Source organism: Ranitomeya variabilis, chromosome 1 (genome assembly GCF_051348905.1).
Source record: "Ranitomeya variabilis isolate aRanVar5 chromosome 1, aRanVar5.hap1, whole genome shotgun sequence".
Taxonomy (NCBI): domain Eukaryota; kingdom Metazoa; phylum Chordata; class Amphibia; order Anura; family Dendrobatidae; genus Ranitomeya; species Ranitomeya variabilis.
In genome coordinates, this window is record NC_135232.1 from 16,568,116 (window position 1) to 16,589,915 (window position 21,800).

Sequence of the window (21,800 nt, forward strand, 5' to 3'; positions counted from 1 at the left end):
TTCAGAAATTTTTGGGCTTTGCTAATTTTTATCACCGCTTCATTGCTAATTTTTCTACTGTGGTTAAACCTCTGACCGATTTGACCAAGAAAGGTGCAGATGTGGTGAATTGGTCCTCTGCGGCTGTGGAGGCCTTTCAGGAGCTTAAGTGTCGTTTTACTTCTGCCCCTGTGTTGCGTCAGCCAGATGTTTCTCTCCCTTTTCAGGTTGAGGTTGACGCTTCTGAGATTGGGGCAGGAGCTGTTCTGTCTCAGAGAAGTTCTGATGGCTCTGTGTTGAAGCCATGTGCTTTCTTCTCCAGAAAGTTTTCGCCTGCTGAGCGTAATTATGATGTCGGCAATCGGGAGTTGTTGGCTATGAAGTGGGCATTCGAGGAGTGGCGACATTGGCTTGAGGGAGCCAAGCATCGTGTTGTGGTCTTGACCGACCATAAGAATCTGATTTACCTTGAGTCGGCCAAGCGGTTGAATCCTAGACAGGCTCGGTGGTCTTTGTTTTTCTCCCGTTTTGATTTTGTGGTCTCGTATCTTCCGGGATCTAAGAATGTGAAGGCTGATGCCTTGTCTAGGACTTTTTTGCCTGATTCTCCTGGAGTCTGTGAGCCGGCTGGTATTCTCAAGGAGGGGGTGATTCTTTCTGCTATCTCCCCTGATTTGCGGCGGGTGCTTCAGGAGTTTCAGGCTGATAGACCCGACCGCTGTCCTGTGGGGAAATTGTTTGTTCCTGATAGATGGACTAGTAAGGTGATTTCTGAGATTCATTGTTCGGTGTTGGCTGGTCATCCTGGAATCTTTGGAACCAGAGATTTGGTTGCCAGGTCCTTTTGGTGGCCTTCTTTGTCACGAGATGTGCGTTCATTCGTGCAGTCCTGTGGGATCTGTGCCCGGGCTAAGCCCTGCTGTTCTCGTGCTAGTGGGTTGCTTTTGCCTTTGCCTATCCCTGAGAGGCCTTGGACGCATATTTCCATGGATTTTATTTCTGATCTTCCTGTTTCTCAGAAGATGTCTGTCATCTGGGTGGTTTGTGACCGGTTTTCTAAAATGGTCCATTTGGTACCTTTGCCTAAGTTGCCTTCCTCCTCTGATTGGGTTCCTTTGTTTTTCCAGCATGTGGTTCGTTGGCATTGTATTCCGGAGAATATTGTGTCTGTCAGAGGTACCCAGTTTGTTTCTAGGTTTTGGCGGTCCTTTTGTGGTAGAATGGGCATTAATTTGTCTTTTTCTTCGGCGTTTCACCCTCAGACAAATGGACAGACGGAGCGAACCAATCAGACCTTGGAAACCTATTTGAGATGCTTTGTGTCTGCTGATCAGGATGATTGGGTTACCTTCTTGCCGTTGGCCGAGTTTGCCCTTAATAATCGGGCTAGTTCAGCTACTTTGGTTTCGCCTTTTTTTTGTAATTTCGGTTTTCATCCTCGTTTTTCTTCAGGGCAGGTTGAGCCTTCGGACTGTCCTGGGGTAGATTCTGTGGTGGACAGGTTGCAGCGGATTTGGACTCATGTGGTGGACAATTTAACATTGTCTCAGGAAAAGGCTCAACGTTTTGCTAACCGCTGTCGGTGCGTTGGTCCCCGGCTTCTGGTTGGGGATTTGGTCTGGTTGTCTTCTCGTCATGTTCCTATGAAGGTCTCTTCCCCTAAGTTCAAACCTCGTTTTATTGGTCCTTATAGGATTTCGGAAATTATCAATCCGGTGTCTTTTCGTTTGGCCCTTCCAGCTTCGTTTTCCATTCATAATGCGTTCCATAGATCTTTGTTGCGGAGATATGTGGTGCCCATGGTTCCCTCCGTTGACCCTCCTGCTCCGGTGTTGGTTGAGGGGGAGCTGGACTATGTGGTGGAGAAGATTTTGGATTCTCGTCTTTCAAGGCGGAAACTTCAGTATCTGGTCAAGTGGAAGGGTTATGGCCAGGAGGATAACTCTTGGGTTTTTGCCTCCGATGTCCATGCTGCCAATTCGGTACGTGCATTTCATTTGGCTCGTCCCGATCGGCCAGGGGGCTCTGGTGAGGGTTCGGTGACCCCTCCTCAAGGGGGGGGTACTGTTGTGAATTCCGTTCTTGGACTCCATCCTGTGGTTGCGAATGGTATTTTTAGGAGTTCTGCTCTTGGGCTCCCTCTGGTGGTTTCAAGTGGAACTTAGCAGCTGCGTTCACTAATCGGTTCTCTGGCCTTGTTATTTAACTGGGCTTTTGGCTGTAGTGGATGCCAGCTGTCAATGTGTCTCCTGTGGATTCAGTTCTTTCCTGGAAGCTCTCTGTTGGCCAGTCCATTTTCAGCTTAAGATAAGTTCTGCTAGTTTTTGGGTGTTTCCCTGCTTATGACCTTCTGATCAGTTTAAGTTATGTCCCTTTTGTCCAGCTTGACATTATGAAATATTCCGGCTAGTTGGAAGCTCTGGGGTCGCAGATTTGCCCCTCCACACCGTGAGTCGGTGTGGAGGTTATTTTTTGTAAACTCTGCGTGGACTTTTAGTTTTTATACTGACCGCACAGTAGCCTTTTCTATCTCTGTCTATTTAGATAGTATTGGCCTCCTTTGCTAAAATCTAGTTTCATTTCTGAGTTTGTCATTTCCCTCTCCACTCACCGTCAATATTTGTGGGGGGCTATCTTCCTTTGGGGGTTTCTCTGAGGCGAGATAGTTTTCCGTTTCCATCTTCAGGGGTAGCTAGTTCTTAGGCTGTGCAGAGGCGTCTAGGCAGAGTTAGGTACGCTCCACGGCTATTTCTAGTGTTGGTGTTAGGAGTAGGGATTGCAGTCAGTAAAGTTACCACCTCCTCAGAGCTAGTATATTATTTGTTTTACCCACCAGGTCATTTCAGTGCTGCTCCGTATTCACTAGGTCATATCAGTGATTACTGTCTGTGGAGCTGCTACCTCCTCTAAGCTTGTCCATGATTGGTTTTACCCACCAGGTCATCTCAGTACCGCTCCGTAACCACCAGGTCATAACAATGGCCTATCTGTGGGCGACTGGAAGGCAGAAACCCGTTTCTTGGCTTCTGGTGAGTGCATAGGCTGCAAAACGTTGCTGTGTGTAGCTTCACTTATGCCGATTCTAAAAATATAAGTTTCCTGCCTCTAGAATTATTGTGTTATTAAATTCGCGTTTGAATAAACAACAATGTGGATCCTTGGCGGGAAGAACTGCTTTTAACCAGTCATGAGTATTGCCAGCTGCTGTGAGCAAGGGAGGGGGGTTGAATTACACGCAGGCAGACTGGGGGAAGGACTACTGCTACATGCCTACACATGGTGGCTTCGTGTTTACGCTGTACAAACCTAATGGAGATGGGGCAGGGCAGCATGTCATTCACAAACCACGGAGATGCAACAGGTAGCCCTGGCTGGGTGCTTTGGTTAGTTACCCAATAACTCATATTTTCCTGACACCTCCCTCTTTTGGACAGTGCTACGGAGGCAGTACCTCTCAGTACTCCTCCAGGCGCACCTATGCGGGCTTGCCCCGCCGGGATAACCCACCTGCATTGCCATGCTCGATGCCCTTTTTGGGTTTCACGGTAAAGTTGTACTGCTGGAGGGCAAGGCTTCTTATAATAGCAACCTTCTATTGGTACCAGACATGGTGTGCAACCAGTTCAGGGGGTTGTGGTCGGTCACGATGGTGAAGATGCATCCTTACAGGTAGCGCTGCAAACTTCACATGGCTCACACTATGACGAGGCACTCCTCTATGGTGGAATAGGTAACTTCCATCGGCAGAAACTTCCAGTTCAGGTACAACACGGGGTGTTCTTGGTTCCCCGAGTCGACCTGGCTAAGCACAGCACCGAGGCCAAACTCGCTGGCGTCAGTCTGTCCTACGAACGGACGACTTGTCGACTGCTTTTAGCACGGGAGAGCTGCTCAGTGCTGTTTTCAAAGCCCTAAATGCCACCTCACAGTCGTTTGTCAAATCCACTGTGTGGAATAGCTTTTTCTTGGTGAGGTCTGTCAAGGACTTCGTAAGGCTTCTATAGTTTTTTACAAAGCGCGTATAGTAACTTGCAGTGCCCAGGAAGGACATCGCCTGCTTCTTGGTCCTGGGGGTGGGCCAGGATGCGATGGAGTCCACTTTCCCAGGGTCAGGCCTCAGAGAACCCCCACCAATCCGGTGCCCCAGGTAATGGACCTGGCTCATGCCCATTATTATTATAACATTAAATTATTACATTATTTTGCCAAAAAAGAAGAAAGAAGATCTTGTTATCAATATATCTACTTTGAGGGTTCCAATAAAGGTCTGTCACCCTCAAAAGGGGGAATTGTTAAATATTAATTATTAATATTTAAATTATTATTACACTCAATTACTGTACTGAGCTTTATGGAAGGTTTCGCTGACATTACAAAAAGCTATTTCTGTATATTTAGCTCAGAGTAAAAGTTAACACCATATAGAGAGAACACGTGCTCTATAGGACATATAATTATGGCTCTTGGGAGGGTGGGGGCTGTCACTTGGGGCCGTCATTTGGGCCTTCTTCACTCTCTACGGACTAATAATATAATAATAATAATTTTTATTTATATAGCGCCAACATATTCCGCAGCACTTTACAATAAAGCGGGGACATGTACAAACAATAAATTCGGTACGAGTTAAGACAATTTAAACAGTGACATTAGCAGTGAGGTCCCTGCTCGCAAGCTTACAATCTACAAGGAAATGGGGGGACACAATAGGTGAAAAGTGATTGCTATTTTAGGTCTGGCAATTATAATAAATAGGGATTTTCATACAAAGCTGCATGATCCCGTGTGTTTAAGTGCAATAGTCAAGTATCAAGTGCAGTTACCATGTGCATGGAGGGTGTGGAGACAGATGAATAGTCGGGGGCAGATTCAGAGTGATATTTGGAAGGAGGGAACAGGGCAAAGTTAGTTTACTGAGTAGTTGATGTGGTAGGCTTGTTTGAAGAGATGGGTTTTCAAAGCGCGCTTGAATAGGTCGGGGCTAGGTATCAGTGTGATCGTCTGGGGAAGTGCATTCCAGAGAGCTGGCGCAGCACGAGAGAAGTCTTGGAGACGGAGGTGCGAGGTTCGGATTATGGGGGATGTTAGCCTTAGGTCATTTGTAGAGCGGAGGGCACATGTAGGGCGATAGACAGAGATGAGAGAGGAGATATAAGGCGGTGCAGAACTGTGGAGAGCTTTGTGGGTGAGAGAGATGAGTTTATACTGGACCCTGTAGCCAATGGGTAGCCAGTGTAATGACTGGAACAAGATGGAGGCATCGGTGAAGCGGCTGGACAGAAATATGACCCTGGCTGCCGCATTCAAGATGGATTGGAGAGGAGAAAGTTTGGTAAGAGGGAGACCGATTAGAAGAGAGTTGCAGTAGTCCAGACGAGAATGAATAAGAGCGACAGTAAGAGTCTTAGCAGTTTCAGTGGTGAAAAAAGGTCGGATTCTGGAGATGTTTTTAAGATGCAGGTGACAAGAGCGAGTGAATGATTGGATATCGGGAGTAAAGGAAAGTTCGGTGTCGAATATGACCCCAAGACAGCGGGCATGCTGCTCGGGAGTTATGGTTGAACCCTCCAGGGTAATTTTGATGTTGGGTAGAGTGAGGTTAGTAGAAGGGAGAAACACAAGAAGTTCCGTTTTGGAGAGATTTAGTTTCAGGTAGAGGGAGGACATGATGTTAGAGATAGCAGACAGACAATCCTTGGTATTTTGAATTAGGGTAGGGGTGATGTCGGGGGAAGAAGTGTATAATTGGGTGTCATCAGCATAGAGATGATATTGGAACCCAAATCTGCTGATTGTTTGTCCAATAGGGGCCGTGTAAAGAGAGAAGAGGAGGGGGCCCAGGACTGAGCCTTGCAGGACCCCCAATAGTAAGAGGACGAGGAGAGGAAGATTAGCCGGCAAAAGATACAGTGAAGGAGCCGTCAGAGAGGTAGGAGGAGAACCAGGAGAGGGCTGTGTCCTTGAGGCCTATAGAGTGGAGCATAGTGAGGAGGAGCTGGTGATCCACAGTGTCAAATGCGGCAGAAAGATCCAGGAGAATCAGCAGAGAGCAATGACCTTTGGATTTAGCTGTTATTAGATCATTAGAGACTTTAGTGAGGGCAGTTTCAGGGGAGTGTAAAGAGCGGAAACCAGATTGTAAGGCGTCAAGAAGAGAGTTATCTGAGAGATAGCGGTTTATACGGGAGTGGACCAAGCATTCCAGGAGTTTAGAGATGAAGGAAAGGTTAGAGACAGGTCTGTAGTTATCAGTGCAGTTCTGGTCCAGGGATGGCTTTTTAAGTAAAGGGGTTATGATGGCATGTTTAAATGAGGAGGGAAAGATACCTGAAGAAAGAGAGAGGTTAAATATTTTAGTCAGGTGAGTGGCGACCACTGGTGAGACTGCAGGATATGTGAAGGAATGGGGTCACTGTTGCAGGTTGTAGGCCGAGCAGAAGCGAGGAGCTGGGAAACTTCTTCTGAAACAGGCTCAAAGAGGTCTAGTGAGCTTGAGGTGCGGCATGGAAGGGGATCCAGGCACTGAGGAGATTGGTCTGAGATATCCTGATGGATGTCGTTCATTTTTTCTAAGAAATAAGTGGCCAGATCCTCACCGCTGAGGTTGGTGATGGGGCCTGTACTTTAGGTTTCAGGAGTGAGTTTAAGGTTTCAAAAAGTCGTTTTGGGTTGTTGGATAGTGAGGTGATGAGGGTGTTGAAGTAGGATTGTTTAGCCAGATAAAGGGCAGTTATAGGTTTTGAGCATGAACTTATAGTGGATGAAGTCTTCTGCTAAGAGAGATTTTCTCCACTGCCGCTCTGCACACCTTGAGTATCGCTGAAGAAAGCGTGTTTGCATAGTGTGCCAGGGCTGCCATAGTCTGTGTTGGGTCTTTCTGCGTGTACAAGGTGCTGCTTCATCTAGGGCATTCTTCAGTGTATTATTGAAGTGTGACAATGTCAAGTCTGGACAGGAGAGGGAGGAGATGGGGGGCTAGAGATGTGTGGATATTGTCCACAAGCTGCTGGGTATTAATTGACCGTGTATTCCGATAAGTGTGACAATTCTTGACAGAGAAGGAAAGAAGGTTGTGGTCCGAGAGCAGGAGAGGGGAGTTAGTAAAGTTGTGCAGCGAACCGGGACGGGAGAAAACAAGGTCCAGAGTATACCCATCCTCGTGCGTAGGAGAATTAGTAAACTGTGAGAGGCCGAATGAAGAAGTTAGAGAAAGAAGATGATAGGCAGATTGGGAGAGGGGATCATTGATGGGGATGTTAAAAGTCTCCCATGATGAGGGCGGGGATGTCACAGGATATAAAGTGAGTGAGCCAGGTGGCAAAGTGGTCTAGAAACTGGCAGGAGGAGCCTGGAGGGCGATAAACAACCACCACTCGCAATGAGAAGGGCTTAAAGAGTCTGACGGCGTGGACTTCAAAGGAAGGAAATGTGAGTGAGGGAACCGGGGGGATGACCTGGAAAGCACATTGTGATGAAAGGAGCAAACCAACACCTCCACCCTGTCTGTTCTCAGGTCTGGTGGTATGTGAAAATTTCAGCCCACCAAATGAGAGAGCGGCGGTGGTGTCTGAGTGCTTGATCCAGGTTTCTGTAATAGCCAGAAGGTTAAGGGAATTAGAGAGGAAAAGATTGTGAATGTAAGTTAGTTTGTTACACACAGACAGTGCATTCCAGAGAGTAGAGTGGAAAGCGATATGAGAAGGCATGCACTGAATGTTAATAAGATTAGCAGGGTTTCTATATGTAGCTGGAGGAGAGTAATATATGCTGGTGGAGGGAGATGTCACCTGCAACTAGTAGAAGGAGAAAAAACAGAAAGAGCAGGTGGTTGGATGATTTGTATGAACGTTTTGAGTGCTGCATGGCGGTAGTGGCTGGTTTGGAGTGGGTAAGAAATGTCAGTAGAGCCTCAGAATTATACTTGGGAGAGGGGAGAAGGGAGGGGTGGATATAGAGAGAGTGCCCAGAATGTGTTAAAGGGCGGGCGAGTTGTGAGAAAGCAGAAGTAAAAACAAATAAGAAGCAGATTGATATGATCAATGCATAATGTAGTATGACTGACCAAGAAGCATGTTTGTTTGAAAAACGTATGCACCTTACCTGTCTCCTGCCCTGTCCAACTGCCATTTTCTAACTGCCAAGTACTTTAAACTGTTGCACCTAAAATCTGTTGCACACGCGAACCGGCGCTCGTGCTATCCCAGCCAGACTAAATATATATGAAATGGAGTGACTGCTAGCATCAGGAGCCAAATGGTCACAATCAGCAATTAACCAATTAGCATAAGGCCAGAGCAGGCATTACTATGGAGGGTAAACAACCAATGCTGAACAAGGCCATAAAGCAGTGGGACAAAAGGAAAAACAGACTTCACCCAGATGGAATGAACAGCTGGTATGTGAGTTAACAAGAATGACTACTACCATACTCCATGACAGGGACAGACACCATTTACCATTCAGAATCTCAAGAAAGATGGGGAACAAACTTTGATATGGACAATCTCTTTGTAACTACTTCACCTATTTTATGTTATCCCGCAATGGTGCTTTTTGGTGGACAATCCAATAAACCACTACATTTTTTATGAGACCTCTAGTAAAGAGTCCTGATTAAATAAATATACGAAATAAGCATATTTAACACCTGTTCCCATAACGGAGGAACAAATAGATATTACTACAGAAGAACAGAAAAATGATTCTTTACAGTTAGATGATCTTGTTGAAGCTGCTTCACACCTCCTTCCTATTCATCACATGTGCTGTGTTGTGAACACGCTACAGCTGACAATAAGAGAGAGTCTGTAAGAGGGACATGCTGGAACTCTGATTAGCAAAGTAAAGAAATTGGCTATTACTGCCAGAACCCCTAAAATTGATTCCATCTTGAAGAGATGTGCTGGAAATGGGGCAATTGTGGATCAAGCCACTAGGTGGGGCAGCACCTATTTAATGATTGAGCGATTGCTTGAGCTGAAACCCTTCCTTGTAGATATGGCCGACCCTCAGGTAACACTACATGAAGGTCAATGGACACAGGTGGTTGAATTGAAGGAATTTCTTAATCACCCATTTACAGTGACTAAAAAGTTACAAGCTGATATTTAACTCCTGGCATTTTTATACAGGAGTGGAAGAACTTGTTGTTTTGCCTGTCCCAAAGAGGAGGTTTAATCGCAGATGGCATTGCTGCTTCAATGAAACGGAGAGAGACACGGCTATTAGAAAATAAAATTCTTCTGGCAGCTGTTTAAGTGGACCCGAGTTATTGTATATTGCAGGATGATCAACAGCTTACTAAAGGAAAAGAATCTCTCACTGAGGTAGCAGTTAGGATGAGTGGGCTACAGGATGGCCAAGAGCAAGAGGACTTGGGTCCTGCCAGTGCTGCTGCTGCCGTTCCTTCATCCTCATGAGGAGTTTGATTTCGACAAGTATTTGGACGACATGGAACAGGCAAAGTGTTTCCGAAGAGAAAAAGATTCCACTCCCATAGAAAACAGATTGACCATATTTCAGCAAAATTTTTTACTTGCTCTCAAAGTAGAAGAGTTCAATCGTTCATCAAAACTGACTGTGCACGAGGCAATTCCTGTATACCCTGAAATTGTTAGAGATGTCACCCATGTGGTTACTGCTTTGCCACCAACCCAAGTTAGTGTTGAGAGGTCGTTCTCTAGCCTTAAAATAATTTAGGTCAGATTTGAGGTCATCTATAAAGGAGGATTAGATGGAGGCGATACTAGTTCTCAGAACAAATTCATAGACTGCTCAAATGCTATTCAGTAAGTTTTTGTTGAAAACTTTTTTTTCCACTTACTGCAGAGTGTGTTTTAAATTGTAAATATGAAAAAGTTTTTTGTTTTAAAGTTGTATTCCAATAAATAGAGCATAACATATATCTAAATGGATTGATTATTGTATCATATTAATGATTAAAAGCCTGACATTACCATTTTACCACAGTAAATTTATCACTTAAACATGAGCCATGTATGAGCGAGTCGGAGTCGTGGAGTCAGTGTCATGGAAATTGAGGAGTCGGAGGTGGAGACAGAGATTTAGCCTACCGACTCCACAGCCCTGCTTCTAACCTCCCCACCCACAAACAGAACTGCTGCATTAGGCTCTTCTTCTCCAGACAAGTGGCGCTGAGATGTCCAGTCCGATTGCAGAAATAACACTTGTGAGGGTCAGATGTAGGCCTTGCACTGGCAAAGGGGACAAGGCTTCTGGTGGGTCGGCTGGTAGTTGTACTGGGGTTGGTTGATGGCTTACCCCCTTTCCAGCTTGCGGTGACTGGCTTCCACACCTCTGGTTTCTGGTTGGCTTCGGAGGTGTTGGCGATCTTCGCTGCTTTGTCCGCATCTTTTGGCTTCTGGTCCATCACGAACTGTCGCAGCTCAGCCGGACAAAGATGTAGGAACTGGTCTTTTATCATCAGATCCTGCAGCTGCTCAAAGGTGGTCACTGACAGTCCTTGGACCCCCTGATCAAAGTGGGTTCCGAGTCCATGCATCACATTGCTGTAACTGTTGTGTGGGCCATGTTGGAGGTTCCAGAACTTTTCACGGTAGACCTCAGGAGTCAGTTGGTATTTTTTATCAGGGCCTGCTTGATCGCCTCATAGTTTCCCTCTTGGTCTCGAGGAAGAGACGCAAATGCCTCCAGAGCTTTTCCTTTGAGTCCTGGGGTTAAATATCGAGCCTATTGGGTCTCAGGAAGCTGGTACTGTCTGCAGGCTTTTTTAAATTCCCGTATAAATTGTCCAAGCCCCCATCCTTTTCAATCAAAGGGAAGTGCTCTGGCCCGGGGTTTAAGGAACTGAGCATTGCTGGACTCACTGCTGAGTTGGGAAGACCTCTGCCCCTGGCTTCAGGCTAACTCCAGCTGGCGCTGTCTCTTGGCCTTTCGCTCGGTTCTCTCCTGGTATTGCTGGATCAGCTGCAGAAGTCTCTCCTAATAGTCTGCGGGGCAGTGTTGTAGAGCCATTTGCAGATAGTAGTCCACGCTACCCTGGTTGCGAGTAGGGCCGGCCTGCATCGGTTGGACCTCTGGTTCGGTAACATCCATACTTTGGCTGACCCCTGCCTCCTTTGGGCTCTGAGAACAGTCTTGATCCGCTTCAAGTTGCACCAGTTCTGTGATCATTTGGTCCTTGGTTTTGCCATGGGAGTCAAGGCCTTGGAATGTACATATTCCAACAAGTGCATCCTTTTTCTGCTGGGGTATCAGGATTCTCCCCTTGCCAAATAAAAGATAGGACAGAAAAAAACAAGAGAAGGGGAGGGGGTAACTGCTATATATACAGTATTGTCTCAGAACTAACAAACACTGAGTTCGATCTCCAAAACATTTTGCCCAGGGTCCTTGCAAGAACCGTGCACATTTTTAGAGAGAGGAATGATTGCTCAAACCAGATCACCAATGCTCTATGATCCCATTGCTCTGCCACCAATATGTCAATGATGTATTTGTGTAGCTCACTGCTGCCACTAATATGTCAGGGATTTATTTGTCTATCCCACTTTCAGTTCCAGTTAGGAACTTGCAGCCCTCTGGCTCTCCCCTTACCCTCAGGTCAGTCAGGGAACTGCACCTAGGATAAGTAGTCGCCAGAAAGGCTGCCTTGCCATGTACTGGCTATTGGGCAATCTGCAGTGAGGGTGATATGTATATCCCCAGTCTCAGTCAGGAGATACACACATAAACCTCCGTTCCGTCATAGCCAGGGTCTCCCAAATTCCCCAGAACACTTTGCTGCCACCAGTTCCTCATATCATATTAAAACCAATATCGGGTCAGGAACCCACCCACAAGATAGCATAATTTAGCACGGAGGACCTGGCAGTTTGATCATAAAGCAAGGAAAAACGAAACTAGTCAGTTTTATAGATTTACTCCAGAAAATATAGGCAGTGTTTATGTGGCGCCCCAGGGTCCTGGTCGTCACAGTAGCATTGCTTTCCTTATGGGGAGAGTGATCTTACGTTTGGAAGAGATGAAAGATAACCCTCACCAGGTAATCACAATGCACACAACATGTGCACACCACACTCCAGGCCACAAGGGGGAGCTTTTGATCCTATTTACTAAGTGACTCCCCTACATATGCATATATAGTGGTTTGGAGGGAAAGTTAGTGAGAGAAAGTGCCAGGAAGAGAATGGAGCAGTCTGAGGCAGAAGAAGGTGTAAGGAGCCGTGTAGCCGCAGTTGCTACAGCTCCTGGAAAGGAGATATACAGAAAGAGAGGACATCGTTCAGTGAGCGTGAAGGAGAGCGAAGCACAGGAGAGGATATATCAGGGGAGATCAGCCACGAGCAGGCTGCCTCCTACTGAAGCGCGGATTACCGGTAGCCGGACCACCAAGGTTGTAAGGGACTCTATGACTTACAGCAGAGACCAGCAGGACAGCTGAACCGCAAGTTACCTGTCCGCCACACACACCTGAGACACAGTAACACATAGAGCGCGGGGCATGCTAGAGTCCCTGTAAAAAGGCTCGAGTTACCTGTCATGCAGGTATTGTCCTATCCTATATGGGGGACAGAGAAGAACAGTGAGGACCTTATCTGAAGCCATAGGCAGTAAAGGACTACAACACCACCGCGCTTTGAGGAAGGCTTTCACTAGAGAAGAAAGAGCACTACTGGACAATATGCACACCACAGCGACTATTATGATATAAAAATATCCACTTTATTGGTTCACAACAACATTAAAACATAATTAAAGTAACCATACAACTGTCTCCACCCTGGGTGAATAACATCACACTTCAATATATGACCTGGTATACAATAATACATATATTCATCCATAAATATACAACATTCCCCTTACTTAATGGCTCATGGGACGCACCATATTCATATCCAATTAAGAACTCAACACTCGAGTTCAATTGATGCGTTCCTGAAAAATCCACTGGATAGGTGCCCTATCCAAGGCAACCAGCCTAAATCACTAGCCTGATGACCGGTGAAAATAACACCCCCAGCACTTATATAAAAGAGTAATCCATAATAGGAAATCAGTAAGAAGAAGGAGGATATATTACCCAATATACCACGATTGCATGAACAATGACCATGCTCAAAAGGCCCAGGGTGGAAGGCAGTACATGGCCCCACGCGTATCGCCCCCGCAAGTGATGCTTCATCAGGGGAAGTAAAAAACATGTGACCAACCTGTGAATAAATATACCAAGATCCCGTGTCTAATAGCCTACCGATGCAGGCCGGTGTGATCAATCCTGGAAGCGGACGCCAGGTAGAAAGCCGCAACTGCCATAGATGTCGAAGGGGGAAGCGCGCAGACGCAAACTGGAGCACAGCCGCAATTGCTGTGGAGGTCAAAGGGAGAGATGTGCAGGTGCGGGCCGGAGCGCAAACCGAACAGCCACGCATGCGCAGTATAGTGACAGGGCACAAAAGCCCCATTCCACATAAGGAACTGCCAATGTAAGCATATAAAAATATGAAGAAAATATGCGCACGCGTGAACTTGACATAGATCCAACCACCGTGCCTGCGCAAAATAAGCCACAACCATCCGCAGCACAATTTCTCCACTACATGCTCATGGCCCATCAGGCAGTACCATACATTCGTCCCCAGGGACTAACAGTCCCACCATATCAGTCAACCATACATCCATACAAGGTAGAACATAGAAACATTCATTATTATAGACAAGTACCGAACATTACATGCCCATATATATAATTAAACATAATTTGATTATAAATAGGTCAATATATAAAGTAATAAATATTTATATTTATAAAGACCACCCCATATGTTAGGGGTCCAAATACCATTAATTAAACTACAGTCAATGGTAATATCCATGGAACCAGAGGTGAAACCATGGATCACCATATATGCAGGAGGAACCTGTCAATAATACATACAGTATATGATGTGTGCAGTATTTCGCTACCTACCTAACAGAACTGCCAACTCCCCTGCCCCATGAGCCAATACTACAAGACTTATTACCAATGTCCAAATTCAAAACCGCCAACTCTAAAGTACACAATCCTATTTATGATCCCAGTTTCAATATATAAGGGCAAGGGCCAGTCCAATTCCATATAGCCATGCCCAATAGATGATATCAAACGAGGATTCTTGATTGAAGTGTAGATCCAAGATACGTTATTCTGATATCAAACTAAAACCTCTTGATCGAAGTATAAATCCACGATACGTTATTCCGATCCATGCATAAACCCGACTTCAACCCAAGTATCCAGTAAAGAGCTACTCCTCATTTAACCCTGCAGGAATAATACATCCAAGACTAAAAATCCAGCGTGATTCAGACTGTAATAACAACTTCCTTGGACAGTCTCCTCTATCAGAGATGACTACCCTTTCCAGCCCAACCACCCATGTATTAGATATCCTGCCAGAGTGGTATGCCAAAAAGTGGGCCGACCACTGGAGTTAAAGTTTTCCCCTTCAGGAGATCACTTGATGCCAAATTAATGGTTGAAAAGTGCTTCTGGACCCTACGTCGCATTTCCTGAGATGTCTGGCCTACATACACCTTATGGCATGGACAAATTAAGGCGTTGATGACACAATTTGTTTTGCAACTGATAACATTTTTAAGCTTATGTCTCTTGCCATCAAGGGGATTGATAAAACAATCCCTGGTGGAGCCCATGTGGGAGCAAATATTGCAATCCCCTGAGCGATATCCCATGGTTAAGTCTGGTAGTCTGCCTCCTATAGTGGCTACTAATCGGGAGATCCCTCAAACTGGGAGCTCTCCTTGCCACAAGAAGTGGCCGTTCACCAATGATTTTAGATGTATTCAGGTCCGTTGTCAAAATGCCACAATGTTTTTGCAAAATAGATCTCACTTGTGACCAATGAGTCTTATAACTAGTTATAAAACGAAGGCCACAGTCCCGTACCTTATTTCCTGCGCTCAACACGGATTCCTGCGTATGGGCCCTGGCCCTTTGGAATGCCATAGAGATATTCCTTCAGGGATAATTTCGCACCTTATCCTTGAATAGATCCAGTCGATAAACCTTGGTGACCTCCCACCAACCTAAAAAAAGGTTGGTGAGGGCCGGGGCGTATCTGGCCCCCATGGCCACACCCGATGTCTGGAGATAGTGCAGCGCCCCAGAGTCCTGGTCGTTGCAGTACTGATGCTCCGCTGCTAAGGGGGGCTATGGTACGTCTGATGGCACTGAAGGAGTTCATCTGACCAGATATCACAGACACCAATACACTTCACAGTCTGGCCTCCAGGGGGAGCTAAGGGCGCTATGTATTAGGCCACTCCTCACAATCTGGTAAAACTGGGGGTTGGATAGGAAGTTAGACAGAAAGCTGACTGGGGATCAAACAGGCAGCACCCTGTGGCAGAGGGTGTTGCAGGGAGAGACTCGGAGGGGTCCCTGTCAGGGGTGGGATCCTGACAGAGGCCTAGCGAACAGAGAGAACGTTACGGGACCGCGCCTGCACTTGATCGCGGCGGTACCCTAAGAAAGGACAAGAAGCGAGGTATATTGTGCTGAGTGAGAAACGAGATCACGCAACTAGGAGAAATACCAGTAGGAGTCATGCTGTAAGACGAGGCAACATCCTACTGAGGCGCGTAGCCGGTGGCCGGAACGCCGAGGAAGTACTAAGCTCCAAGCAAATACTTCAAACCTACGGCAGGACAGTCAGCTATAGGCGGGCTGTCTCACACAAATCACCTACGAAGACATAGGGGGCAACAATAGGAGAGGGGCGATGCTAGGGTCCAGGAAGAGCTCCGAGCCTACCCGTCATACGGGTGCGTCCTAGCCATATCATCTGGGGGACGAAGAAGAACATCAGAATCGAGTTGTGAGGGAACACGAGAAACAGACACAACAGTTGTGGGGACTATCCCGTGAGCACAGCAGGGGAGGACCGCAACACACAAGCGCTAGAAGGTAGGCACAGATTTCCACCTGCAAAGGGAACTCTGGAGGTGCCATCGGACCGGCCGGACTTGCGCAGCCTGGTTAACCGTATTCCGGACTGAGGACCCTGAAGCGTTCAGTAAAGAGGTAAAGAGACTGCAACCTGGTGTCCTCGTTATTTCCTGCGACCGGCCCTGCACCGCACTACCACCACCATCCACACCTATTATTGGGCGCCCCTCAGCAGGGTCACGGACCGGGTCTAGCCACCGTGACAATCCCAGAGCAGAGACTCAGAGGCCCGGTACCGGGTACCCCTCGGCCCTGCGGCAGTGGGGGCGCTACAATAGTATGCCCTATCAAATAAAAAATAGTTATGTTTTAATACAAATTCCAACAGGTCCACAATCAAAGAATCATGCATTCTCTCCGAATGCCCCAGTTGACCCAAAAAATGTAGAACAGGTGCAATCCCACCATCATGGGCAATATTGGAATAAAGGGCTTCCACATCGCATGTGACCAGAAACACTTCTGATGTCAACGTAATGTCTCGACAATTCCTAATAAAGTGGGAGGAATCCTGTATGAAAGAGGGTAGATGTCTAACCAAGGGCTGCAAAAAAGAATCCACATATATGCAAACTTTTTCACAGAGACTGCCAATGCTGGCCACCATGGGGCGACCAGGAGGTTTACAAAGATCCTTGTGGACCTTGGGCAGCATGTAAAAAGTAGCTGTTATTGGGTGCTCAACCCGTAAATAAATAGTCAAATTCCTGGTTATTGATGACGCCCAGACCCTTAGCCCTCTCAAGAAGGTTCCTGAGCCGGACAGAACAAACCCCCGTAGGGTCACATGGTAGTTTCTTATAAAATCTAGAATTGCCAACTGTCGAGGGGCCTCTTCTAGATAGAGGGCATGCGGCCATAAGACCACATCGCCCCCTTGTCAGCCTCCTTAATCAAAAATGCAGGATTAGATTTAAGACTAGTAATCACCCGTTTCTCCTGAGCAATTAAGATTATCCGGTAGAGATGGATGAGGACGCAGCAAAAGAATTTCTTTCTTGACCAGATCTGCACGAAATTGCAACTTGTGTTCGGCGCAGGTCGTCGCACCATCAAAACGACACATGTGGCGGCATCTGCATACAGCGGCGACATCCGCATACAGCGGCATCTGCATACAGCGGCATGGCCTGCGTACCCAATGTTAAAGATAGGGTGCGTACGCCGCATGCAGCCGTAGGCGGAGCTGAATGAAGAGGCGTGGCAGTGGGCGGGGCTTCATGGAGGAAGTCCGCATCCCTCCGCAGTCCGGCTAAACGCTAGTGTGAAGCTAGCCTTACTTGTTGCTGGTTCTTTCCTCATGTTTTTCGTGGGTTTGTCTGTGCAGTGGCCGCGGTGTGAACATCGCCTTACACTGTGCACATATTCCGCTGATCGTCCGGGTTTCTCTGTAGCTTCTTGCACCCGGGGTGCGGCCCCTGAGCTCCTCCACCTGCGCAGCTCCCCACAGGCGCCGTCTTATCCGGCTCCGTCCTCCTCCATGACACATGGTGCGGGGTCAGTGCAGAGGTCAGGGGTCCGCTGGGGTCACCGTCACATCGCCATCAGGGCTCTGTACACAGACAACCAGCATTAGTGACTGCAGCGATGACTACGGAAACCTCATGTGAGACCCTTCATGTCCACCATAAAAGCTCCCACAGAGGGTCTCCAGCACATGGCTGATAACAGAGAACAACAGATATCTATAACATACAGGAAAGCTGTAAACCTTCATACCGTGGTCGCCAGAAGATAGAAACATGTGTAGATGGGAGAGTCCTCGGTGGTTGATGCCCTTTAATGACGAACTGAAAAGATGGAGACAAATCGCAGCTTTCGAGGCTCCACCGGTCTCTTCATCAGGCGGAGAATAACATGAAGTCTGAAGAGTCACATATTATACACAGCAGGACACCGGAACAATGCGATAGTATGGGAGAGGGAGAGACAGCGGTGGCGGAAATATTGGAGAACAGACTCTCCAGAGCCGCGAACTGTCTCCTCAGCCACCGCTAGGCGTCACCACCGAGGACTCTGACAGCTGACAGTACAAGGGAGGAGTCTGCTGCACTGAGGGGAGGAGCTGTGCTGACGTCATCACTGTCACATGACCGGATCATAACTACAGGTCCTTCACCACTTCTCTCCCGAGCCCCGCCCCCTGATCACATGACGGTGACGTCACCACAGGTCCTTCACCCCCTTCTCTCCTGAGCCCCGCCCCCTTATCACATGACGGTGACGTCACCACAGGTCCTTCAGCTCTCAGTGCAGCAGCTCCGTCCTGGTTGTGTGCAGCTCGTGTTCTCTGGTGTCAGCCAGCAGCAGATTTCCCGCCATTCCGGTGAGATTACAGGAGGGTTTGGTGGAGTTTTGGTGCTTGTGGTAAATCTGTGAGAGGAGAGTGTGGGGTGAGATCAGAGCTGTTCCTGTGGAGGCTCCTGCTCCATGTGACTGCGGCTCCTCAGTGTTGGGGACGGGCAGCATTGTATGGGGGATGTGCAGCGTCTGCTCCTCATCTCACGGCCCCACTGGCGGTGTAGTTACCACGGTGACCGTCCTCTGCTGGCGGTGTAGTTACCATGGTGACCGGCCTCTGCTGGTAGTGTAGTTACCACGGTGACCGTCCTCTGCTGGCGGTGTAGTTACCACGGTGACCGTCCTCCTCCTACGAGGCTGATAATGAGCGGTCAGATCGGCGGAGGAGGCCGCGGTGGAGTTTTGTGGCTTTTCCTCCTGATAAATGTTGATATTTGGCAGAATTTAGTGATTGTCGTTCTCTCGTCCCCTGTGATTTCCATCTTCTCCTCCATCATGAAGACGCCGGCAGGACGAGATCCCTCCAGCTGATCCAGTGCTCATCCCTCCTCCTCCTGAGTGACCCCGAGGATGGACGAGGACAGGGATGAGACCACCAGAAGATTATTCCGCTTCGCCCTGGAGATCGTCTCCCTGCTGAGCGGAGAGGTAACTCCTCTACATTTCTATCAGCTTTATTGTGTTCTGTGACAAGTCCGACATCGGGAGGAGGAAATCCAGAATAGAGAGAAGGATTCTTTCCTGTAAGAGCAGTGATTGTGTGGAGCTCTCTGCCCGGAGGAGTTGTCATGGGGATTCCCTATAAGAGCTGTAGAGGGGCCGGGATGTCTGTCCGGGGGGGAATAATATTCCCGGTTATGGCCCCAGATTACTGGAGACGGTTATTGATCCCGGGATTTCTACTGATTGTCAGATCTGGAGTCGGGAAGGAATCTTCTCCCTAAGTGTCTCTCTCCATACACAGGATTACACAATAGTGAGGAAGACACCGGGGGACGGTGTGACTCCCATCATCCATCTCCAGGAGTCAGGAGGGCGGAGCCCGGGCCCCATCACAGAGCCTCCCCCGCACTCCCTGCTACATGAGAGGAACAAGAAGATCCTGGAGCTCAGCAACAAGATGATTGAGCTGCTGAGCGGAGAGGTGACTGCTGGGAGATTATACAGCACTGGAGGATTCTGGGTGATGAGCGGAGAGGTGACTGCTGAGACATTATACAGCACTGGAGGATTCTGGGAAATGAGCGGAGAGGTGACTGCTGGGACATTATACAGGACTGGAGGATTCTGGGTGATGAGCGCAGGGGTGACTGCTGGGACATTATACAGGACTGGAGGATTCTGGGTGATGAGCGGAGAGGTGACTGCTGGGGCATTATACAGGACTGGAGGATTCTGGGTGATGAGTGGAGAGGTGACTGCTGGGACATTATACAGGACTGGAGGATTCTGGGTGATGAGCGGAGAGGTGACTGCTGGGACATTATACAGGACTGGAGGATTCTGGGTGATAAGCGGAGAGGTGACTGCTGGGACATTATACAGGACTGGAGGATTCTGGGTGATGGGCGGAGAGGTGACTGATGGGACATTATACAGGACTGGAGGATTCTGGGTGATGAGCGGAGAGGTGACTGCTGGGACATTATACAGGACTGGAGGATTCTGGGTGATGAGCGGAGAGGTGACTGCTGGGACATTATACAGGACTGGAGGATTCTGGGTGATGGGCGGAGAGGTGACTGATGGGACATTATACAGGACTGGAGGATTCTGGGTGATGAGCGGAGAGGTGACTGCTGGGACATTATACAGGACTGGAGGATTCTGGGTGATGAGCGGAGAGGTGACTGCTGGGACATTATACAGGACAACACTGGAGGATTCTGGGTGATGAGCGGAGAGGTGACTGCTGGGACATTATACAGCACTGGAGGATTCTGGGTGATGAGAGGTGACTGCTGGGACATTATACAGGACTGGAGGATTCTGGGTGATGACTGGGGTGGTGACTGCTGGGACATTATACAGGACAGCACTGGAGGATTCTGGGTGATGAGCGGAGAGGTGACTGCTGGGACATACAGGACAGCACTGGAGGATTCTGGGTGATGATTGGAGAGGTGACTGCTGGGACATAATACAGGACAGCACTGGAGGATTCTGGGTGATGAGTGGAGAGGTGACTCCTGGGACATTATACAAGACTGGAGGATTCTGGGTGATGAGCAGAGAGGTGACTGCTGGGACATTATACAGGACTGGAGGATTCTGGGTGATGAGCGGAGAGGTGACTCCTGGGACATTATACAAGACTGGAGGATTCTGGGTGATGACAGGAGAGGTGACTGCTGGGACATTATACAGCACTGGAGGATTCTGGGTGATGAGCGGAGAGGTGACTGCTGGGACATTATACATCACTGGAGGATTCTGGGTGATGAGCGGAGAGGTGACTGCTGGGACATTATACAGGGCAGCAGTGGAGGATTCTGGGTGATGACAGGAGAGGTGACTGCTGGGACATTATACAGGACAGCACTGGAGGATTCTGGGTGATGAGCGGAGAGGTGACTGCTGGGACATTATACATCACTGGAGGATTCTGGGTGATGAGCGGAGAGGTGACTGCTGGGACATTATACAGCACTGGAGGATTCTGGGTGATGAGCGGAGAGGTGACTGCTGGGACATTATACATCACTGGAGGATTCTGGGTGATGAGCGGAGAGGTGACTGCTGGGACATTATACAGCACTGGAGGATTCTGGGTGATGAGCGGAGAGGTGACTGCTGGGACATTATACAGGATGGCACTGGAGGATTCTGGGTGATAACTGTGTCTTTGTTGTCAGGTTCCTATAAGGTGTCAGGACCTCGCTGTCTATCTCTCCATGGAGGAGTGGGAGTATCTAGAAGGACACCAGGATCGGTACCAGGACGTGATGATGGAGGAGCTCCGGCCTCTTACACCACGAGGTGAGACGTGAGGCTCCTTGTTGTCTCCGGTGGATGTGATGACGTCTCTCCGGCGTCGTCCTATAATAGATGAGTTTTCTCCAGACTTGCTCTGGTTTTCTCTACATTTTCTCCGTCTGACAACAGCTTTCATTTCCCTGATTATTTTCTTCTGATCTGTGAGTCGCGGTTTCTCCGCTGTCGTCTCGTCTTCATCAGTCTTGAGTCTTCGTCCTCGGCGGCTTCTTTCAGAATCTTTCTCCTTCCTTAGAGCATCGGTCACATTTTCTCTGCAGATGTCCAATCCTCCTGTCCGTTCTTTCGTTCCCTAAGTCTGTCGTGGATTATTACTCAGCAGAGTCGGGGTTAATTTACTGATGATTTTCCACCTAATCCGCTGGCGCTCGTCCGTCCCTCAGAATCCTAGGCTCGGACATCACTGATCTGATCGCATGAAACCATGAGAATTCAACAGCCAGTCACAGTGATCGTGGATGTGGCAGCTTGTCCTGTGTGAGCGGTCACGTGGTACCGCTCATTACAGTGATGAATATGCGGCTCCACC

The 21,800-nt window shown here is 48.1% G+C and overlaps 1 protein-coding gene across 1 annotated transcript in view; it reads left to right on the top strand.

The window, feature by feature from the left end:
• Positions 1 to 21,800, top strand: part of LOC143793404 (uncharacterized) — a 229,410-nt gene that overhangs the window by 189,821 nt on the left and 17,789 nt on the right. The window contains exon 12 of the mRNA XM_077280351.1: positions 21,133 to 21,256. Coding sequence (XP_077136466.1) covers positions 21,133 to 21,256 — 124 coding nt within the window. The remainder of the gene's footprint in view (positions 1 to 21,132; positions 21,257 to 21,800) is intronic.